This window comes from Rattus norvegicus, chromosome 20, assembly GCF_021556685.1.
Source record: "Rattus norvegicus strain SHRSP/BbbUtx chromosome 20, alternate assembly SHRSP_T2T, whole genome shotgun sequence".
Classification (NCBI taxonomy): domain Eukaryota; kingdom Metazoa; phylum Chordata; class Mammalia; order Rodentia; family Muridae; genus Rattus; species Rattus norvegicus.
The window spans coordinates 45,842,840-45,859,994 of NC_141553.1; the positions used below are offsets into that span (position 1 = coordinate 45,842,840).

The following is a 17,155-nucleotide window of genomic DNA, read 5'->3' on the forward strand; positions in this document are numbered from 1 at the left end:
GAATATATTCAGTAAATATTAAGTGAAATTCAGGAAAGCAGAGTTTCCGTGAAGTTTATTCCCCTCCACTCCCCTTCCAAGACAATAAAGTTCCTGAGAAAAGGAAACTCTGATGCCTCTACTTTTGATTCCACTGAGCCCCTGAGGCTTGCCTGCGTGTGTGAGAAGACTGGAGGAATGACTGACAGCTGTCAGAAAGACGAGAAGTCTATAACCTTTCCTGAGTTCTCATAACCAGAGAGAAAGCAGATGGGACAGCCGGGTCAGGGGTAAACGAGATTGAAGGATGACATCCCAATTGCTTATGTAATCATGGGACAAAAAGGGACAAACATCAAAGTGTAGGATGCCACTGCCTATCAGACGCAGTACTCTGTCCAGAATACCCAAAGTGCTGTGATAGGAGAATTCAGAATGTATTCTAGTCGACCTAGGCAGACCATACCGAGGTCACAGTGAACCACATGCACAGTCTCGACCCACGCTCACAGCCTCGACCCTCAACCACAGCCTCAACCCACGCCCACGGTCTCGACCCTCAACCACAGCCTCGACCCACGCCCACGGTCTCGACCCTCAACCACAGCCTCGACCCACGCCCACGGTCTCGACCCTCAACCACAGCCGCGACCCACACCCACAGACTCAACCCACGCCCACGGTCTCGACCCACGCTCATAGCCTCGACCCACACCTACGGTCTCGACCCACGCCCACAGTCTCGACCCACGCCCACGGTCTCGACCCATGCCCAGGGTCTCGACCCACGCCCACGGCCTCGACCCACGCCCACGGTCTCGACCCACGCCCACGGTCTCGACCCACGCCCACGGTCTCGACCCACGCCCACAGTCTCGACCCATGCCCACAGCCTCGACCCACGCCCACGGTCTCGACCCACGCCCACGGTCTCGACCCATGCCCACGGTCTCGACCCACGCTCACAGCCTCGACCCACGCCCACGGTCTCGACCCACGCTCACAGCCTCGACCCACGCCCACGGTCTCGACCCATGCCCACGGTCTCGACCCTCAACCACAGCCGGGACCCAGACCCACAGACTCAACCCACGCCCACGGTCTCGACCCACGCTCATAGCCTCGACCCACACCTACGGTCTCGACCCACGCCCACGGTCTCGACCCACCCCCACGGCCTCGACCCACGCCCACGGCCTCGACCCTCAACCACGGCCTCGACCCACCCCCACGGTCTCGACCCACCCCCACGGCCTCGACCCACACCCACGGCCTCGACCCATGCCCACGGCCTCGACCCACGCCCACGGTCTCGACCCACCCTCACGGTCTCGACCCACCCCCACGGCCTCGACCCATGCCCACGGCCTCAACCCACGCCCACAGCCTCAACGGAATATCTTTTGAAATGATCATGAGCTAACGTCAACATGGAGGCAAGCCATGGAAGCATGGTACTCTGAGAGTGCGCATACCCGATAACGTAAGGGAATGTGGGAGGTATTTATTCAACACTAAAGCATCCATAGCGCTAAGAAGGTGTTTCCTTGTAAGACTGGCAGGTATACTCCACTGTGAACCGATTATTTGTGGTTTCTGTTACACCTCATAATTCTGCCGAGATTATCAATTTTATTGATCATGTTGAAAGGGGACTTGGGTTCCACTCTTCCTCTATTTCCCTACTTCTTATTTTTTATTACACTTACTTGGGTACGCGTGTGTGTGTGTGTGGGCACGGGTGCTTGGATGCATGTGCCGAGGCCAGAGGTGACTTGTGGGAGTCAGTTCTCTCCTTTTACCCTCAGGCTCCTGGGGACCTAACTCGAGCAGCCTCGGTAGCACCTTCACCTGCTGAGCCATCTCGCCAGCTTTCTCTCTGCTTACCTTTCAAAGTGGGGTTTGATTACCTTCACCTCAACCTCTCATTTTGCTTTGGGGATTTTGCTGCTGCTGCTGCTTCTGCTGCTGTCATTGTCATCATTTTGTTTTGAGTCTTACAGCCCACAGTGGCCTCGAAGTTGTGCCTATCCTCCTCACTGGCCTGCTGGCATTCTAAGCTGTGCCGCCACGCCCGGCTTCTCCCTTCTAATGGACTAAGGGAACGCTCCCATTCTAGGCTCCACTATAGCTAAAACTCAGATATTTTGATGTGTGCTTTATCTCAGCTCAAACTGCCTTCTCTCACTGCCTGTGTTATTTTAAATTTGGAGTTTGGAAATTCTCTGAGCGTCTTTGTTATTTCCAACTTTTTCATTTGCTGGATACATTTTGAATACACTGTGAATTCTTAATGCTTTTCAACTTTCTGAGATTTGATGGCCACAGTGTGGTCTGCAGTGTTCGTGAGCATTCTGGCTTTGTGAGGTGGCGTTCTGTACAAATGAACCCTGTTTTCTCTGTCTTCAATGATTGCTTCCTTATCCCACCACTCGAAGTCTATACTGTAAACGTGGAGTGACTCAGTTTCATCCGTTCCTGTGGTTCGGTGCACTTTGAAGCTTTATGTAATTATTAATATCGTTACTCCACCTTCTTTTGATTAATGTTTGCATGGTATTCTATTTGTATCCTTTTCTACTTTATAAAAAGTATTTATGTGTGTGGGTGTTTCATCTGCATGTATGTGTGTGCAGTACATGGGTCCAGGGCCCACATGTGTGTACAGCCCACAGATGTCAGAGGAGGAAATCAGATCCCCAAGGACAGGAATCACCAACGGGTCTGAGAACACTGAGTCATGAGTGCTGGGGAACTGAACCCAGGCCTCTGGAAGAGCAGCCAGTATTGCCAACCACTGAGCCATCTCTCCAGCCCCAGTCCTTTTAGACTTTTGAGTCTCAGATGTAAAGTGACATAAACAGCTGATGCTTACATTCCTTTTTCGGGCCAATATGGCCGTCTTTGTCTTGCAATTGAAGTTTAGACCTTTTGTAATTGATACAACTACGTAAGTGATAGGATTTAAGTCTATTGTATGTATTTCTTTTCACTTTTTTCCTGCTTTCAGAGTGAGTGATATCCAGTCTTTTTAGCTTACAATGTAACTCAGTGGCAAAGAGCTTCCCAGCATATGGGAGCCCCTAGAAGAGGAAAGGAAGAGGGAGGAAGCCAAGGAGGGAGAGGTAGCAGGAGAGAGGGAAGAAGGGAGGAGGAAAGGACGTCCCACCGTGGTTGAGACACCAATCACTCCCACCTGGGATGAGCTCTGGGGTCCTTTATGACAAGCCTCTTGCCATTCCTTTCTTATCCTTGGCAAATTTGACCTAGGTAAGAGTTTTCTTTCTCCAAGGAGTGCTGCTTCTTTGATACACATCTGTGGTCCTTAGGACCACCCAATCTGCAGGGAGCAAGGTGGCCTCTAAAGTACTGTGAAGTAGGCTGACTTGTCAGACACAACCAATGGCTTACTTAGTGCTCTACTGGCCACACCTTTTGTTCTTATTAAAATTGAATAGTCAACTCTTGTCATCACCCAATCAGTGCCACCACCTTTATTTGTTTACCAGGCAGACCACGAGATGATACTGGCCCATTACCCTTGACCTAGTCAACCCTCGACAGAAGACTTAATGATGCTATTTGGGACGCATTTCCTTGCTGCTTTGCGCAGGTGGCTTTCTCATTGTTGCATAGACGGTGATGGGAACATCAGTTATTGTCAGGCAATGACTTCCGGGGCATCTTCGGAGTTGCCTGAGTGAAAAGGCAAATGATAGGTAGTTAAGATACAAGACAGGAAAATACTTTCAAGCAAGGAAAAATTTCAATATCTTTTCAACTGTTTAAGATCTCTCTGAAGCCTTTCAAGGTCACAAAAATGTATAATCAGAGGTTCTGATGAGAATCTATACACAACAATCACCATGTACCTGTTCCCAGATTATTAATGTTCCAGATGTTCATTCTCAAGGTTTGCAGTAATTATCAAATGGCAAAAATGCATGAATATAAATAAGTGATAACGGTGTGTAAATTCAGATATGAACCTTCAATCGCTTTGGCTGAGTAATTTCAATACACTTGTGGAGTGAGAGCTAGCAGACTAATGCTCAAATGTTGGTAGAACCTCAGAGTTAAAATACCCTTAAAAGCATCTAGTCTGGGTTCCTTTTCTGACACTCCCTGGAGATCTGAGCCTTTCCCATCCACAAGTAAGTCTAACTTTTAAAGTACCTACCTTCCTAAGCTTAACTGTGACTGAAAATGTCTAATCCACTAAGAGCATTAGGAGTGTACTATTTACTGTTCCACAATGGCAAACAGCAGGAAAGTGAAGCAAATCCCGTTTCTGATGGTTTGCTTCAATCCTGTAAAAGCAGCTTCTCTCGAAGCGCTCTCACACGCAACCATTGCCTCAGCCAATGGTCTAACGCAAGCGACACCAGGGAGAGGTCCCCATCTGTCTTTGCATTTGTACTCTTAGACCTTGAGCAGTGCCCTACACAGAAGTATACTGGTGATCTGATGTCGGCCTTGAAAATATAGACACAATCTAGATAAAAATGTATGCGTCAGAGGAAGGATTGGTGTAGACTCACAAAATTACAAAATACAGACTTAAAATCTGGGCTCTTGTTGGTCCTAACTCAAACATAGCAGCGCTTGAATCCCTAGGTTTAACTTGTTTCTGCTAATTCAGGTGTCAGTGCTCACCCTACTGATAGCCAGCACCCACATCCTCATTTGGCAAGATATTCACCTGTTGGGTGACGTCTCTTTCCCATTACAGGAAGCACTGGAGCTCAGGCCTGATTCTAGCTCAATTGAAGAGTCTCCTCCTTCCACTGGAAACCTCCTTGGCTGGGTCCCAAACCGAAAAGGCATAATTCACTGAAATCCTACGATACAAAGTTAAAATAACAATGGTGCTTATCTTCAAAGATAAGTTGACAATTTTAGTGCTTCAATTTTCTTACAAGTATACAAAAATGTTCAGAAGGTGACATCTGAAAAAAAAATCTATAAAAGTTAATTATACAACGAACAATTTGGACTCTTATGTCCCATTCAAAATGGCCCCTGAGAAGTATGAGCAACCTGTGCCTACATTGTGGTTAGCCTGTGGTTAACAGTGATATCTATACTGTGGGGAAAGAAAAGGTCAATTTTTCTTCCCATGATTATTGAAATCAGCAAGTTTGAGTCTTCATTCCCTCCCCTTCTATGCCTCTCCACTAATGGAGGCTTTTTGAGTAGAATAAACATTTTGTTCCCATAACCATTTAGTCTACCCATCTCCTATGTCATAGTACATTAGTTAAGAAAGTGGATATTTGAGAATAAACACTTAACTTGTCCCTTCCCTCCCCTCCCTCTCTCCCTCTCCCTCCCTCCTCTCCCTCTTCCCCTCTTCCTTCCCCCTCCCCCTCTGAGACAGGGTTTCTCTGTATAGCCTTGACTGTCCTAGAACTCACTTTGTAGAGTAGACTGGCCTCAAAACTTAGAGATCCACCTGCCTCCTGCCTTTGCCTCCTGAGTGCTGGGATTAAAGGCATTTGTAACCAGTGCCTGGCAACTTGTCTATATTCCTAAAGGGGAAGTTGATAATATCTGCTTTCAGATAATAGGTTTAAAGGAGATAATCACGTGAATACCATGCCTGGCACACAGTAAGCGCTCAGTTAGAGATAAGTGGTATTAATTATAGATGCCCAGCATTAGTAAACACATGTAAATGGCAGAGATTAAGTATACACAATACACTTTCTCAAATAAGTTCATTACTCTCTACTAATTCCTGTGCCTGGGACTCTCCCCAGCCCACAGCTCCTTCTTTGACTTGCTAGAGTGAATTCATCCAAATCTGACTTCACATTTCCCTTTCCAAGAGAAAGAGCTCTCCCATAACCACCCTTACTAAGTCTTCACAGCTCTCTCTCTCTCTCTCTCTCTCTCTCTCTCTCTCTCTCTCTCTCTGTGTGTGTGTGTGTGTGTGTGTGTGTGTGTGTGTGTGTGTGTGTGTTCTGTAACAGTTATTCTAATTCAGGATCTCTAATCAGGGTACAGCGGACCTTTGAGACCACAAGTTTCAAAGCTGGACAAGGTAGGCCATCATAGGCATTGTAAAATGTTCCTCAGATTCACCCACTAGATGTCAACAACAACCTTCTCCCAGTGTTTTGATAGTTTTTCTTTTTTGAAATGTCCCCAGACATTACCACGTATCCCCTGGTAGGAAAGAAAAGCAAAATTTCTCCCTGTTGAGAAACACTGTGCTAATTACTTTAATAAATGTTTTAACTAACCATCTTTGTCACCATTTAATTCTTTATAGCTAGATGAGTTTGGGCGCACAGTGGACATTTAATAACTATCTTGAATAAATTAACATGTCTGCATTAATATACAAGGAATAAGAAAGATAAAAATGTCTTTAAAATATTTCTTATGGCTGATATTCTATTCATAATAAGTAAATATTTATTGAAAGCAATAATAAAACCAATCTTTTAAGTTTCAAGAATTTGATTAGCAGAGTGTGGCCATTATCAAGAAGGGGGGCATTATTCAGTGAAGATCTTGTGTAAACATTGTCACCTATGGCTTTGTGTAACTGTCTGTAGAAAATTAAGCCTTAGCTAACTTGTTCAAGGAGACGTAGACTTACCAAAATAGGCCAAGTCTGATTCCTGTAGAGGTGAATAAATCAATTGCTTCTACTGACTTTCCATAGAAGGCTAGACTTGCCAAAGGAATGGTGACCAAATGTTCCAGTGACACCCAGAATTATGACATCAGAAGATTCCTTCACATAGCTTCCTGCCTGCTAACAAATCAAGCAGCTCGGTTCATATCTCTGGTAACAGGATGAATGTTCAATTAAACTGTTTTAGAGGTTTATTCTTGTCGGTGCCTTATTTTCAACATTACATCTTAATCTGTGTAGACCTAGAACTAATCAATTTGCACAAAGTCACACTCCTGATTCTCCCCACCTCATACACCACTTCCTCTTCATCTTCCCCTCCCAGACTTGCTCTTATCAACAACAAGTACTCCCTTCTGTCCACACCATCCTCCCACTCAGACTCTTGAAACTCAGACCAAAGTTCTCTGTGTCTAAGCCTGATCTCAGCTAAAGGCTGAGGAGAGATTTTCACATATGGATCCCATCTTACTGGGAATTCTTCCGTGTCCTGGGATATTTCTGGTAATGCCTGGACCACCTCTCTTTTCTGTGTCATCCAGACAGCCTTGACACTCCCAAATGGAGGGAATGAGAGTTGTGGAGGGAGGACTACACTTTGTCCACTCTTGCTACTCTATTTCCTTGTTCTAGTCTCTGCTGTTGATCCTATCTTTAGGACTCGGTAGTCTCTGCTTGCTTCACTCAATATCTGCCCTACTATGTAATGTTTTTAGTTTAACCTGTAAGCCAGACAATAATAATCTTTAACTAACAACTTGTTCAGTTTTCATAGCTAGTGACTAAGTGTTGAATGCTAGCAAGAATTTTTAAGTTTATGAAACTCTTTGCCACCACACATTATACTCAGCCCCTACCTGCTGTTGGGCTTCATAACTTGGGCTACAAAAAACCAGGCATCTGTTCTAGGAGTGAAGTTTATGTTGGATAAAAATCTTACCTCTATCTTCTGTGGATGAATACATGGATCACAAGTTCATCTTAAGGAAAACTTAGTTCAACTGTGTCACAGTCAGACAACTGACATAACTGCTACCCACCCTTTGTTAGCTGGCATGACTAACATCTAAACAGTTTCTTAAAATGGCAACAAAGTTTAAGTTAGTGTGTTTGAGGCAAGATAACATCGGAAAGATGGCAGGTTTGGTGATCAAAATTCAATACGAATTTTGACAGGATGTTAGCACTGAAATTCTAAGCAGGTCACCAAAAGCTTATCTGTAAAATGGCTTTACACCCAGAGTGAAGTATCTTCGAGGCTACTATTCTTTAAGGCCTTTTAGTTTTGTTTTACATGATTTGGCACAGATCGTCAGGTTTTCTGTGCAGCTGGCATAATGAAATCAAACAGTAGACTTACCAGTGAAAATTGGCAACACCGTGTAATAGATCATAAGACCACATGGGCTTGACCTCCAGCAGTATCCACAAGGCAATAGATACATAAGTATAAATAAGGAATAAAAGGATGGCAAAATCTCTACATATGTTCTAAGCCCCCAAGTAATGATCTTTCGATAACTGTAATATTCATAAAATACAAAAATTAATCCCCCAAAAGCTTAACTATTATTATACTTCATCCAGCAATTTTTCCTGACATTCTACCATGAGCTACGTCCATGTTAAATATTAAAAAGACTGAGCCAAAAAAAAGAAAATACAGTTTCCGCTCTAGTAGACTTTACAGGTTAGGATAAATTCTAGTTGAGAACAGTCGCTCTAAATGTAAAAGATCAATAGGCAGTAACTACACAGAATTGGGTGGGGCAAAGACATGTGGATGGTTAGGGAGCAAGCGATAGCATATGCTGAGGTCCTTTGCCAGTTTAAAAAGAAAGATCAGAGAAATGCGGTCCGAGAGATGAGTACAGGTTCTGTCACTGAGAAGAAGGAAACCAAGTTAAAAACTTTAGAGTCTGTCTTAGGAACAGAACCTGTCAAAAAAAATTTAATTTCTCGGGACACAAATTTCATTGATTTTTTTTCATTAAAAATGTTGTTCTTTCTATATATAGGTTTGATCTCTACTCCACTCTTATGGTTTCCCTTTTCCTGTGTGTGTGTGTGTGTGTGTGTGTGTGTGTGTGTGTGTGTGTGTGTGCGTGTTTAATTTACTTCTTTTTCTTTCTTCCTTGCCTCCTTTCCTTTCCTTTCTCCTTCTTACATTTTTTCTTTCATTTTGTTTTCAGACAGGTCTCCATGTGTAGTTTTGGGTGTTCTGGAACTTGCTATGCAGACTAGACTGGCCTAGAACTCACGGACACTGTCTGTGCTTCAGGAGTGCTGGATTAAAGACATGCACCACCAAGCTTGACTTAGTTTGCTTTTCTTCTAGTTTCTAAAGGTAAAACTCCAGTCATTGTCTTAGGACTTCTCATCTGTTCCAGCATATTTAAGTCTATAAATATCCAACAAAGAACTACTTTACCTGAACTCACAAATGTTAAATTTTTTGCACTTTTCTGTCAGTTAATTTTTCCTTAATTTTTTAATGCATATAAAAGTTAAATTCTGGCATGACTATACATGTGTACAACCCATGGGAAGTTGAAGCAGGGTGACTGCAAGTTCCAAGCCAGTGAGGCTCTGTCTCAAAAGCAAAACAAAAAATATTTGCCTTTGCCCTATATTATTTTTCTAATATCTGAGAATTATTTTACTTTTTGTTTGTTTGTTTAGAAGCAGGAATTCATTATGCAACCTTGCCTGCCATGGATCTCACTATGTAGCCTGGGATGACCTCGAACTCATAGAGATCCACTCATCTCTCCCTTCAGACTAATTTTTCTTTACATTTGCCTATATCATGTCTGTCTGTGGGGGTATATTCTAGAATGGTTATTCCTTGACAGTATGTGTCTGTGGAGGTGTCTTTCTGCCTGCGTCTGTCAGAAGAGGACACTGGATTCTCTGGAATGGGAGACACAGGAAGTGCTAAGTCATCTGTACTGGCTGGTTCTGTGTGTCCACTTGACACAAGCTGGAGTTGTCACAGAGAAAGGAGCCTCCGTTGAGAAAATGCCTCCATGAGACCCAGCTGTAAGGCATTTTCTCAATTAGTGATCGAGTGGGGAGGACCCATTGTGGGTGGAGCCATCCCTGGGCTGGTGGTCCTGGGTTCTATAAGAGAGCAAGCTGAGCAAGCCAGGGGAAGCAAGCCAGTAGGAAACATCCCTCCACGGCCTCTGCTTCAGCTCCTGCTTCCTGACCTGCGTGAGTTCCAGTCCTGACTTCCTTTGGGGATGAACAGTGATGTGGAAGTGTGAGCTGAATAAACCCTTTCCTCCCCAACTTGCTTCTTGGTCATGATGTTTGTGCAGGAATAGAAACCCCGACTAAGATGCTATCTACTGTGTATACTGACACTCAGTTCCTCCAGAAAAAAACTTAAGTGTTCTTAACCACTGAAACATCCTTAATCCTATTTTATCAGCAAGTATCTCAAATTACCTGAATTTTTAACTGGCTTTGTGGCTAGAATATGGACAGCCTTAGCAATGTTCCACATATACAGGGAAGCATGTATCCTTTGCTACTGTTGGGTGACGTGTTCTTTAAAGGTAACCAGTTGACTGACACAGCTACTCACTTCTGTATGCTTAGTTTTTAACGTGCCCACTGATCAGAGGCGACAGGGGGAGGGGTGGCAAGGAACCCTGGGAGACATTTTTTTTAATTTTATGGTCTTCCTTCAAATGACTTTATATGCCACTTTATATTGTAAAGTAATCTAATGAAGTATATTTTATTTGTCCTGTTACCTTAATAAACTATAAATATAAAATTAAATTAAAAGCTGATTTTATGTTTACTTGTACCTAGACTGTGAATGATGCGACATGCCAATGTCTCACTTAGCAATATCTTTTGGGGAGATTTTTAATGCAATAGACATATACTTACTTATCATTTTCAATATTTTCTATACCATGAAGTGGGTCCAGGTTTTCATCAATTTTTCCCTTTCGCCTGGAGGATTTTGTATGTCAGGGTTCTCTAGAGTCCCAGAACTTATGGAACAGTCCTGTATATTAAGGGAACTTATCGTGATGACGTACAGGCTGCAGTCCAACTAACCCAACAGTGGGCAGCTGTGGATGGGAAGTCCAAGGACCTAGTAGCTGCCCAGCCCCACGAGGCTGGGTGTCTCAGCTGCTCTTCTGTAGAAGTGGACTCCAACGGATGTGCTGGCAGGTAAACGCAAGCTGTCGAGACGAATCTGCCTTCTTCCGATGTCCAGCAGAAGGTGTGGCCCAGAACAATGGTGTGTACACCTGGACCTGGGACTTGCGAATCCAGAGATCTCCTTGCCTTATTCTCCTGGGATTTAAGGCATGTACTACCTTGTCTGGACCTAAGCTTTTCATGGCCAAGATCCAGGTCAGAAACCTGTGTCTTCCAGCCTCAAGATCTGGATCACAGGCGAGCCAGTTCTGGACTGTAGTTCCTTCCAGATGTAGTCAAGCTGACAACCAGGAATGGCCACCAGATTTCATTAAACAGGGCTAGTCGGTTATATTCATCCAAGCTTTGTACCCCTTTAATTTTTGCACGGCATTTCTACTGAATGCAAAATCCAAAGTTGATAGCTTTGTTTTCTTTTGATTGTTTTAAGTGCTTTCCAGATTTTGCTCCACTATTCCCTGGCTTTCACTTCTTCTAATAAGAAGTCTGATGTGGCCAGGTGTGCTAGCGCGTGCCTTTAACGCCCGCAAAGGGAGACAGAGGCAGGCAGATCTGTAAGCTCGATTGATCTACATAGTGAGTTCCAGAGTAGACAGGGCTCTGACAGACCATCTCTGAAGAAAGAAGAGGAAGAAAAGGGGGAGGGGGAGGAGGAGGAGGAGGAGGAGGAGGAGGAGGAGGAGGAGGAGGAGGAGGAGGAGGAGGAGGAGCAGGAGCAGGAGCAGGAGCAGGAGGAGGAGGAGCAAGAGGGGGAACTCGGATAATATTCTTTTTATTTCTCTATATAGCGAGTCTTTTCTCTCTGCTAGTTTACCTTTTTCACTGACACTAAGCAATTTGATTGTAGGGCGTAGGAGTCATGCTCATCTTGCTTCTGACGTCTAAAATAAATCAACCCTTTTGAAACTGTGGGTCCATAGTGTTTATCATAGTTGGAATGGTTTCAGCCAGTATTTCTCCAAGTGCTTCTTGTCCCTTTTGGAACTCTGATTCCCTGTATTTTAAGCTGTCTAAATGTGTCCCACAGCCCTCAGTCTCCCTTGTTAGAGGTCTGCTTTCATTCTCTAGTTTTCACTGCTGCTTTTGGGTTTGCAATGTGTAATCTGTTCTTAATTCCTTCATTATTCCTTAGACACTGCTCTTTTTTACCTCCTGAAGCCCCGCCGTGAGATTCTTCTTATCAGTCATCCCTTAGTCTGCCCATGCTCCCTTTCGCCTCCTGGAACATGTGGTGTATTTATAACGGAGGGCTACTGTTTCTGCTTACTAATTCTTTCCTCCGTGCCCCCTTCGTGGCTCTCTTTTCAATGGATTTTCTCCTGGTCATGGATGTCTTTGCATTGATCTGAATGCCAGACAATGGAAATTTTACATTGCACGATCATTTCATTTTTAAGTCTTCTGAGACCTTCTGAGCTTTGGTTTGGAATATAGAAACAGCATGGCTCTTTCTGGTTTTATCTTTCTTAGGCTACATCACCAGAACCTTTCATTTAGTCTTAATCTTTGCTACTTAATTCAATAATCTGTGGAGTATAAGAAGCCTTTGCTTATGATGTTGTGAATGCAAACTGGACCCTACCTTGTGAATTAATTTACTATATGGAATATTAATCAGTATTTTTAAAAAGAAGAAGAAAAAGAAATCCTAAGTTGGTGGTAGAGCTTGGTGGTAAAGCACTTGCCTGGCGTGTACAAGACCCCGGCTTCAATTCCAGTACAAGGAGAGAAGGAAAAAGGGAAATTCCTGCCATTTACAACAACGTGAATGAGCCTCTCAAGACATTACATTAATGAAATAAGCCAGGCAGAGCTAAATATATTCTACAAGCCCCACTTGTGTGCTGGGAGCTAAAAGGTTAACCATGTAAGGAAAGAGTGAAATGGCGATTACCAGAGAGGGTTATAAAGTTTCAGTAGGTGGAAAACTTTTAGGAATTGTCTGAACACCATGGAGATTATTTTTTTTTCTTTTTTCTTTTTTTTTTTTCGGAGCTGGGGACCGAACCCAGGGCCTTGTGCTTGCTAGGCAAGCGCTCTACCACTGAGCTAAATTCCCAACCCACCATGGAGATTATTATAGTAAGTTTCAAATTGATAATTTTAAGTGTTCTCACTAGAAAAAAAAGTATATGAGGTAATATATGTAAATTTTATCACCAAATAACATAAACATATACCAACTGCACCCAGGAAATGTGTCCAACTATTATTCATTGATTAAGATAAACCAGCAATGGACCAAGTAATGGTAGCTCATCAGACAGGGCACAGCGAAGTGTACTCACTAGACAGCCCTGAGTGACGTGCACTGAATGACAAGACATCTGTTCTTAGAGGCCACTGAAATTGGAAGGGCTTCTACAGCATTACAAAGTCCATCCTGGTTTGTTCAGACTCGGGTCCACACAGACACTGACATAGTCACTGCGCGTCACTGATCCGACGGCAGTTGACAGGGAGTTGGTTACCCAAAGCTTAAAGGACAGTGACCTACGTATTCCTCTCTGAAAGGGTCTCACTGTGCAGCCTGGGCAGCCCTAGCACTCACTGGGTAGACCAGGCAGGACTCAAACCCACAGAGATTCTGCTTATCTACCTCCCAAATGCCAAAATATAGGGACTTGTCACCACGCCTGGCCTGAAAAAAATTAAAGAAAACTGTAATCCTGCCATCCAGGTCATCCGCTGGACTTCAGTGTTACAAAGGTCAGAAGACAATCTATTAACATGATATCTGCTGCTGACTGCCAACTTACCCAAGCGATGGCTCAGAAATGACAGTGTGCCACAAGAATAAATGTGGATAGGTGACCACAACATCAAGCTCTCTGTGTGTGACAACTTGGGAAACCATAGATTTTCTCTGAACTTTACTCTCCTTACACCTCTGTAGAGGTTTTTCATTGATGCCCAGTACTGATGTTTGACTGTGGCTTCCTAACTGAAATCACGTAACCAAATGAGACATTTAGCCACCGTCAAAGGTTTCTAAACACACAGCAATCAAACACCGAATAAATCTGACAGTGTCTGGCAGTGCTCGCAGATCGTGTACCAGGCGATTTCACTGCAGCCTTGGTTCTGAGCACACTACACGCACCGACACTTTCCCACTATCAAGACACACAATGCCAGAAACATCTCAGCTCGGATTTGAGACGCAGTGTGCTGTATGTGCAAAACTTTCTGCTTCTTATAGAATTTTTATGATTCTTATGATTTTTAATATTTCCTATGGCCATCCCTCAGCATGTACCAAATAAGTGTATTTTTAAATTGCACCTGTCAGAACATTTGATTCTGCAATTGAGGTTTCAGTTGCTGACTTTAATTTCATTTTTTTAATTATTAAATTTTAAAGATTTATTCACACACACATACATACATATATAAACATATACATATATGTGTATATATATATATATATGAGCACTCCATTTGCATGTGTGCTTGCATAACAGAAGAGCGCATCAGACAGAGGACAACATCAGATCTCATTACAGATGGCTGTGAGCCACTATGTTGTTGCTGGGAATTAAACTCGGGACCTTTGGATGAGCAGCCAGTGCTCTTAACAGATGAGCCTTCTCTCTAGCCCTATTAAATGAATTTTGCCTTGGGATTAGGACAGAATCTCCAACTGCTGAAACATTACAGTTGCATATACAGATGCGCCCTGTTATAGACCAGAATAAAGGAGCCTAATCAGTTTCTGCCCACCCTACTCCTTGCTTCTTGCTCAGGTCATGGCTGTTGATGCTCTGTGGGTACATTCCAGTGGGATATGGCGCATCCTTTTAACCCATACGGTTTTTCATCGTTTTTATATCATTGAGAACATTTGTCCTTGTACATCCTGTGTTCTCTATTTCAGGGTTATTAATCTTATGCTGAGCATTTTGGCTCCACCATGAATATTTATGTCTAATAGTTTCAATCAGTGTGCCTTTCCCTCACTCAGCGTTCTCGGATTACTTCAAGCCTGTCCTCTACGTCAGTGATTTGGTTTCAGTCCTCTAGTCCGCTTTTGCCGTGGTTTTTAAACGTGTTTCTAATCCTTTCTGGTGCTTTGATCTTTGTTTCCTTCCTTCTTTCACCTCAGTTTTATTTCATTTGCAGTCAACACTTATTTACTATCTGCCACATGGTGGATAAGGTGCCAAGTCCTGGGCACAGGGTAGTAGACGGGCAAAACTCAGCTTGTATTTTTTCAATACGGTGTTACTGTGTTCTTACCTTGCTTATCTCTGCAGTGCAAAAATACTTACGTAAATTCTCTTTTCTCCTCTTAGCTTACATGCTATCCATCGTAAAAGTATCTTCCTTTCTTCCTCCTTTTTTCCTTTCTCCTTCCCTTCCTTTTATTGTAGTGGTCTACGTGACCCCTGCTGACTTTTTTCTTTTGCTTCTATTTAGCGTGCAAAATCCGGTTCAATTTATTTCATGTATTAACCTGTTATCACTGTAGTACAATTGCATCCCAAAGGTCTCAATAATTTCTTAACAAAAAAAAAAAAAAATCTAAGCTGTTTCTGCCATCTTGGCTAACCTAAACGTGCAGACACTGGTGTGACTGGTATAGAAGGTGCTACCTCACCTGGCCGTGAAGCAGACACATCTGATTCACTCCAGACTGGTTATCGGTGAAACTCGTAAGGACTTTCTCACAACTCCGTGCTGTTGCGTGGCTTCTGGAGAATGACCGGAACTACAGCATGGGCAGAGCTCTGCAAAGGCCAAAACACCGAATGCGTTGTCGCCAGCATCTGTCACTCCGACCTAATAACATCCCGGACTACGTATCTATCAAACTTTGGGAGCCCCAGATTTGGGGACTTCGATATTAAGACCTAAAGTGTCTAGCTTACTGCATGCTTACTAAGAAGCAGGCAAGAGTAAATCCAGCAATTTCTAATTTTTCCTGGCTAAAATCTGCCCCTTAAGTACAAGACGTGTAAGGACCCAGGTGTAAGACGCCCAAACAGAAATTTGGACACAAATTTCAGCAACACAAATGCCCCACTACAACTTCAAACTTCACATCTTTCAAAACCGCGTAATAACGGGCAGAGTCTGGTTTTATCTGGGCGGCAGAATAAGGTGTTCTAACCAACCAATCACTGTGGGTCACATCACCCCGTGGATCATATCACACATCACGACACATTAATAGCAAGTATAATCTAGCTTTTGCTAAATGGAGACTAAAGGTTTTGTAATTTCTCAGAATTTTTGTGGAAAATACTGATTTCATTAACGTATTATAGTTCTTGAGGGGGTTGCGTGTGTGCGCATGCGTGGAAGCGAGACGTGAACTAAAGTGTCTTCATCTCACTCTTTAAGACATCGTCATCTATTGAACCTGAATCTGGCACTCACAGATTCTGCTAGACTCTGGGGGGATCCGCCCTTCTCTAGCCTTCCAAGCCTAGGGTTACTTTTGTTAAGTGCTGGGGTCTGCATTTATGCCCTTATGCTTCAGGGGCAGGCATTTTACTGACTGGGCCATCTCTCAGGCCTAAATTCTTAATTTAGTTCTTAATTAAAGCCTCGTTCGGTTCGTTCAGTAAAAATTCAATGTCTGAAAATAACGGAATTTTCGAACTTTGTGCCCCACCCGTCTTTTAAAAAAAAAAAATCTCGTCTACATTGTAAATACATCAAATCAAATGCCTTAACCTTTAAACCATCTCTCCTTTTTTTCCTCGACCCTCGTCCACTGACTATTACTGCTTTCCTTGTCAGCGCCTCACAATATTTTAGGCCCTGTCTTTTGAGTACACCTTGTGTATGTATCTCCAATGGCATTGCTGGCTGTTGGAAGTTGGTTCTGTGTGGATGTTTTGAATTATCCGGAAATCTTAAAAGTTAGTTTGAGGGGTATATCGCTTTGGCCTCTGAACTTAGCTGTGGTATTGGATCTGAGTGCACCTAGCTTCCGTTGTTCTCGGATGAGCCTATCTGTCTGGGGTTTCTCCGCGCTCCTCGACATTCGTTTTCTGTTAGATAACGACACTAGCGGGCAACAGCCCGAGGAATCGGACCCACTGCCCTGGCTGCTTAGACTGTGAGCCTCTCAAAGCCCGCGATCAATGTTAAAGTCCCTTATTTAAAATGCCACTCCGAAACCTAGTTACCCGTCCGTTACCAGGGCCTCCGGAGCTGCAGATGCTCAAGGATGTTGACAGGGCAGCTAGGATTTACCTGCCGGAGGCCCAGTCGCTATGGTAACGGCTAGCCGCAAATGCGCTTGCGCGGAAACCCTGCGTCGTAAAGAAACAAGGGCATTACGACATTGGCGACTTGCGGCAGCGACTTGACTTAAGGCCGCCCCCC

At 43.7% G+C, this 17,155-nt stretch overlaps 1 protein-coding gene across 5 annotated transcripts; it reads right to left on the reverse strand.

The window, feature by feature from the left end:
- Positions 1–3,458: 3,458 nt before the first annotated feature.
- On the reverse strand, positions 3,459–17,051 carry Fam229b (family with sequence similarity 229, member B). Of its 5 annotated transcripts, none has more exons than XM_087596726.1 (5): positions 16,968–17,051; positions 15,417–15,546; positions 6,590–6,748; positions 4,682–4,820; positions 3,459–3,675 (listed from the first exon to the last, which is right to left on the reverse strand). In XM_087596726.1, the coding sequence occupies exons 4-5, from the start codon at positions 4,804–4,806 to the stop codon at positions 3,558–3,560; spliced, it is 243 nt and encodes an 80-aa protein (XP_087452852.1). In that variant the 5' UTR covers positions 4,807–4,820; positions 6,590–6,748; positions 15,417–15,546; positions 16,968–17,051; the 3' UTR covers positions 3,459–3,557. The 5 variants fall into 5 exon arrangements, with proteins under 5 accessions (XP_087452852.1, XP_087452853.1, XP_087452854.1 ...); XM_087596727.1 differs by having other exon boundaries at positions 6,590–6,745; positions 16,957–17,051; XM_087596728.1 differs by having other exon boundaries at positions 16,957–17,051.
- Between the last annotated feature and the right edge of the window lie 104 nt (positions 17,052–17,155).